General features: G+C 34.9%; 1 protein-coding gene across 6 annotated transcripts in view; it reads right to left on the minus strand.

Moving 5' to 3' along the window:
* mtss1lb (MTSS I-BAR domain containing 2b) overlaps positions 1 to 733 on the minus strand; it is a 67,837-nt gene extending 67,104 nt beyond the window's left edge. For 2 of the 6 annotated variants that reach the window (XM_026267917.1, XM_026267916.1), the window contains exon 1: positions 205 to 733. In XM_026267917.1, coding sequence (XP_026123702.1) covers positions 205 to 288 — 84 coding nt within the window. In that variant the 5' untranslated portion in view covers positions 289 to 733. The remainder of the gene's footprint in view (positions 1 to 204) is intronic. The other 4 variants (XM_026267919.1, XM_026267918.1, XM_026267920.1 and 1 more) reach the window with 3 other exon arrangements.
* Positions 734 to 6,652: the final 5,919 nt, after the last annotated feature.

Here is a 6,652-nt window from a genome sequence, read left to right on the forward strand (position 1 = left end):
CTTCTGGAGGATAGTGAACGTCATACAGCTCTCTCTCGTCATTTAAGTCTAACATGAATTGCGGATTGCATATTTGCATTATGGTTATTTGCTCAAAGCCACTTCAGTGATAACGGGTTTGAGAGCTTCGTCATCTGCATGCTGGTCACGCGCGTGCAGAATATACGGTTACATGTGTTTAAAGCGTCGTGTCAAACCTCTTACCTTCATATCATTGACAATCGCCTGGAATAATCCACCGAGCGCCCCGCACTCCTTCTCCACCGACTCCACGTTTATATTATCCATCTTATGTGAATACAGATCAGGAAAAAAAAATCCTTGTGTGTAATTTCTTCCACAATACCCCGACGAGACGCGGCTTGAGAGCTAAAAGCAGAAGAGTGTTTGTGGGTGAGGGCTAGGTTTCAGCAGATATCGCTGTGTCTTCAGCTGTCGGTTTGCTGCCCAGAGGATTGAAGCAGATGATGGGGAGAGACGAGAGAGAGGTAGGTGGGTTTCTCTCTCTCTCTCCTCGGCTCCGGTTCTACTCTCCGCGGTTGGTGGAGATATACGAGGTTAGGCTCGTGGTAATATTCACGGTCATCTTCGGACAACGATGCGGAATCGAGCTGAATGGATGTGAGGAGCGGAGTGTGTGCGTGGAGCGGTGGGTCGGTGCGCCACTCGCGCGGCAGAGACTGCTGAGTGAGTGAAGTGAGCAGCAGCGGCGCGCGAGACGCCAGTAACTCGAGCCATGCAGAACACTTTCTCTTGTCACATGGAGGCCAGAGGGAGGAGAGATGAGACACAAACACACAGACCGGTGGGAGTTATTTAGTCTGTATACTGTCTGAATCTGACATAATAATAATAATAATAATAATAATAATATATATATATATATATATATATATATATATATATATATATATATATATATATATATATATATATATATATATATATTCATTCCATTGAACTTATTTTGCTTTGTTTTCTTTGTATGTATGGATTACTTGGGTTGTTGCCGACATCTGGTATAAATGTCAAGTCCACAGCACATATATACTGAATAATAATAATTAACATACATGTAGTTACTAGATGGTTAGGGTTAGGATTATGGTTTGGCTTAAGGGTTACATGCATGTAATTTTGCTAAATTAATTATTACAACAGGAAGTACACGCAAGAAGGTTACCTTAAAATAAAGCATTACCAAAATTATGATTATTATTGTTATTATTTGTATTATTATTGTTGTGTGTATCCTGCTGGGTATCAAAGACTGATACTATTTTTTATCTTAATGAATGTTGGTAACCAAACCATTTGGGTGACCATTGGTTTAATAATAATAATAATAATAATAATAATAATAATAATCTCTAAATACCTTCTTTTATGTTCCCGAAATGCCAAAAACCAGTAGAGGTTTGGAACGACATGAGGGTGAGTAAATGATGACAGAAGTTTCATTTTTGAGTGAACCATCCCTTTAAAGAAACCCATATCAGTTTGGCTGTAAAGGGTGGAATTCAATCTGCATATTCAGAGACTTCATTAATGCCAAAGTTATTCTGTGATAAATGATAATGAAGCTGAAATGAGATTTCATAATTATGTCTTACTGCTGTGATAAAGACCCAGTCTTGTTCTCCTGTCACAGTGGAACGGAGAGAATGATGCCATCTCGCAAAGTTCCAAGTCCAAGGTCACAGTGTCTGAATGGCCTTTGTCTCCAAAACCATGTGTCATATTTACAGAAATAGTTTCAAGGTCTCTCCCTTATAACTCTCTTGGGAATTGTCTCACATTGTATCTCTGCTCTGCTCTGATTTTTTGCAAGAATTAAAGCCAAAACACTATGCTGCCAGTGTATAGTGGACGGAGAGATGTAAACTGTTTTGTATTTGTTGCCTTTATATTTCAACTTTGCATTACTGTAAGTCACTTTGGTGAGAAAAGATCTATCTGGATCATAAATTTCCCACACTCTAAAACTTTTCTCTTTTGCCCTCTCTTGCTCCCTGTCTTTGCTGATCTTCACTGTCTGCGCCTAACAAGGTTCCCCTCCATTTCATACATTGCTCAGCAAGACAGCTAGACTGCCTGCATCAGCATCAAATTGTCCTGCCAACCACCACTGAGCCGAGACACCTGCTTCACCCATCCTTCATCTCCACTCTTATTAAAATACATATATTATCATCGATCTTGAACATTTTCTTTCTTTATTTTTTAGAAAGCCGTGTATAGAAGTTTATAGGATTCAGTTTCTCATATATCTGACAGTGATCTAACGTCCATAGAAACTGAAATATACTTGGCACCAAATGAGCTCAGAGTCTGACTCTCAGGGACTCAGCAGTGCTGCTGCTGCTGTGGTTGTTGGAACTTGTTTTACATGTGAGCTAGTGATGACGCAAATCTCCAGAGATCTACAGAGTGTGAATTAAAACTTTACCTGGGAGAGGAAAAAGTAATAAGTAGGTACAGAAATTTAATCAAAAGTAAATTACAGTTGGTGAAAATTAGTTTTTTCCTCTAGAGGAGATTCTTCTCGAAATGTGTTACTTGTGTTATGTAATTAGTCATGTAAATGTTTTTTTTTTTTTCAGATACCTATCAACGTGTATTAAGTTTTTATTCCTAATTCATTAAAGTACATCTTTTGTGTTCCTCAGAACAAATAATGTCATTTATAACTGTAAATAGTTATATAATCTACTGAAATCTCAAAAGCTTTTTTATGCTTGCTTGATTTTACATGCTTGTATGGTTTGTGTTGTTCAGAAAAAAAAGAGCACTACTTTAATGGATATTGTTTAACCTTCTGCTGCATGTAGCACATCCAGACACACATTCAGATGCAACTGTTCTTTTTCTTCCAGTAACACAAAGCTTTAATATAGCCTTAACCGAATTCCAAGTACATTACATCAGATTCATTTCAAGTGGAACATAAACCCTTTGGGTTTTTACGCTATTACTACTTAAAATGGAGAGAGAGAATAACAAGAAAAAAAATAATAATTCAATTCGTCAAACTATTTCTGGGAAAACGTTCAAATTTTCAAAGCCAAAGAAAACCGCTGTCTCATTTTTGGGGTCTTTTATGCAGTCTAGTCATCCGAATACAGGTTAATCACTTCTTCAGAGCCACGGAACACAATAATATGTAAGCAATATCCCATATTTAGGGAAACGTCAACCTCACAGCACCATTGTTATTTTGTGCACTAGCCAGGCATTACCACAAACATCTTGGGCATGACCACAGGGCATTGTGGCAAATAATGTTTTTCCTCTCTTTTCCACTCACGATGAGCTGTGTTTTACATTTGAATTTTTGGTTTATGGCAGTTCACAGAGGCTCTATTAAAGTTATCAAGTTTTAGGGCAAGATGGAACTGGGCCAGAGATACTTTTTCCAAAAATAAACCAGTATGTGTGGATACTAGAGCCATATATAAAGAAAGCATCTGATGACAGACTGTGGGTGTGACATGGCTGAAGTGTGCAAGGCATCATCTGAGAGCTGAATAAATAAGCTTTCCACTGATGTATGGTTTATAAGGAAAGGACAATATTTGGATACTTTTGGATAACTTTTTTAAAATCTGAAATCTGAGGGTGCAAAAAAAATGTAAATACTGAGAAAATAGCCTTTGAATTTGTCCAAATGAATTCTTACTAATGCTGTTACTAATCAAAAATGTAGGTTTGATATATTTAAGGTAGGAAATTTACTAAATATCTTCAGTGAACATGATCTTACTTAATACCATAATGATTTTTGGCATAAAAGAAAATTTTTTTACCCATACAATGTTTTTTTGGCTATTGCTGGAAATATACCCCAGTGACTTAAGATTGGTTTTGTGCTCCAGGGTCATATATTGTTATTATTATTATGATGATGATGATTATTATTGTTATTATTATTATTATTATTATTATTATTTACTTCAGACACAGTTGAGGATTTGTTTGTAGAACAAATCAGTTGACTGAAACCTTTAAGTATTCACTCTTAAAGACAAATAACAAGCACAGGCCAGCGGAGTGATACAGCAAGAGCTCCAGTGCTGTTGACTGTATATCAGTGCTCTTGGAATGGTACTTTTCGAATTAAATTCACAGAATTACTATCATATTTTCATTTCAAAAGTTCTTTGACTGCACACCTATAATCAGATTCCCCTCCTGATTTAATATGTTTTGTGGTTCTTTTAGAATATACTTTGATTTAAATGCCGGAGACAAAAATAATAATAATAATTTATTAGCATGTTTCTGCATTATCCCATCTTAGCCCATAAACTAGGTCAGAATGAGTCATACATCCCACTCTCACTCTGCATAACCCCCTTCTCTATCTCCATCCTCTCTTTAGCTCTTGCTAGACAGTACAGAACCGCCTATAGTTCTCTTTCTCATGTTTAAAGTCTATCACACTCCTTTGACTAAATGGATGATTTTCCAGAGGGGATCTGGCCAACAGCCAACAGTAAACCAGCGATGCCCCTCTGGGCAGTTTGACGTCAATCTTCTAATTCTTCAGCATCTCTGTTGGCAAACGTTAATATCCATGTGAATCATAATATGGACACATCAATCTATATACAGACATAAAGACTTCTTTCATTTCACTGTGCAGACCACTAAACGCAGCATAGTTGTGTTTTCCATCATCCATCTCTCCCTATACATTTAATCTATTTTGGTTTATATGATCTTTCTAAAAGGCCACATCTCAGCACAGCGGCAGATGGAGATTTCAATAAAGTGTGGTGTTGTTGGTAACTGAGAGGTCTCTTGAATAAGGATCATTAGACCCTTGGGTTTCTGGTAACAAATCTAGCACGCCAGTCCTCAAGAACAAATCAAAGGGTTTTTGAATCGGTTTCTCACCCTCTGGATTCACTGCAAACCTCATAAGAACAAAATAAAAATAATCTGGCAACAGTTTTTCTGAAAACATAGAGGGCCTTTATACTTGGCTAATTTACTCAAGAAACAGCGTTTTTGCAGGAGTAAGCACGTTATACTTTCCTAACAAAAACACGAAACCCTTATTATACATTTTTGTGGAATAACTGAAAAGCAGAATGTAGATATAATGCTGTAGTGCATTTTGGCCGTTGTTGCATGTGCTGTATTTTTATTCAATTAATTTTTTTTTTTTTAAGTGTCAAACCAGGAAAAAGGTAGAATGAGGGGCTTGATTGATTGACAGGTGGTCAACCCAATAAAAACCACTGAGTAAATACTGACAACAGTCACAGCTCACATACATCCACATCATCAGACGCAACAACACCAGTGGAAATAGCCAGGTAAGCTTGTATGACTTATTTATGTGAATGTTCATTCTGCAAACTGCTTATTTATAAGTACAGTAAATTTTGCAACAATTACGATGCTTAAAATGAGAAAATATTGAATTGCAGATACCAAAGCAGTAGGCACACTGCATTACATTTAGAATGAAATCTGTACTCTGAGGTCCATCCACTGGCCTCATCGCTGTCCTGAGAAATGTCCTCTGCCCTCTGGCATTAGAAGACTTTCTTATATCATTTCACATTTCAGTAAAATTTCACAAACCTCATCACAGAGGTCATGGAGCTCATATCCCATTTCTCATTTAATAATTCTGCACATTTGTAAATCTGAGCAGCCTACAGTATTCTGGCTTCTATTTATAGTTCATGTAGTTTGTGTTACTTTGGAGTTAAAATCAGCTTGGAATTAAATTTAGGATCAGTTATTCTGCATATATTCTGCAAATATGCACTAATGTTCAAAAGTTTGGGGTCAGTAAGATTAGTTTTTAAAGAAATTATACTTTTACTTTTGCTAATAAATACTTTTATTCAGCAAGAAGACATAACATCAATCATAAGTGACAATAAAAAAATTATATTTCAAATGAATGCTGTTCTTTTGAACTTTCCATTTATAAAACAATCCTGTAAAAATAATTATTATGTGACTTGGAAAATTAATGCTGAAAATTCAGCTTTGCCATCACAGGAATCAACAACATTTTTTAAATACAAAATTATTTATTTTAAATTGTAATATTATATTTCACAAAATGATTGTTTAACTGCATTTTCAATCAAATTATATATATATATATATATATATATATATATATATATATATATATATATATGTGTATATATATATATATATATATATATATATATATATATATATATATATATATATATATATATATATGTATATATATATATATGTATATATATGTATATATATGTATATGTGTATATATATATATATATACATATATATATATATATATATATATATATATATAGATATATATACATACACACACATTTATTTTTTTATTATTATTTTTTATGTACAGATATAAAACTTTTGAACAGTAGTGTAATACAGTGGATTATATAAAATGTATGATTAACTGATCATAATTCAGTTGCCTTCATTTTCATTGGTTACACTGTTTAATAAGGAAATGATGTCAAAGTTGACGTCAGCTCATGCATTATGATTCTTAGAAGGAAGAACAGATTTCCTCCACACAGGGGTTCTCTCTCTCTCTCACACACACACAGACACACACACACACACACACCTGTGAAAGGACACAAGGAAACAGGAAGAAAAG

This window comes from Carassius auratus, chromosome 7 (assembly GCF_003368295.1).
Source record: "Carassius auratus strain Wakin chromosome 7, ASM336829v1, whole genome shotgun sequence".
In the NCBI taxonomy this organism is placed as follows: Eukaryota; Metazoa; Chordata; class Actinopteri; order Cypriniformes; family Cyprinidae; genus Carassius; species Carassius auratus.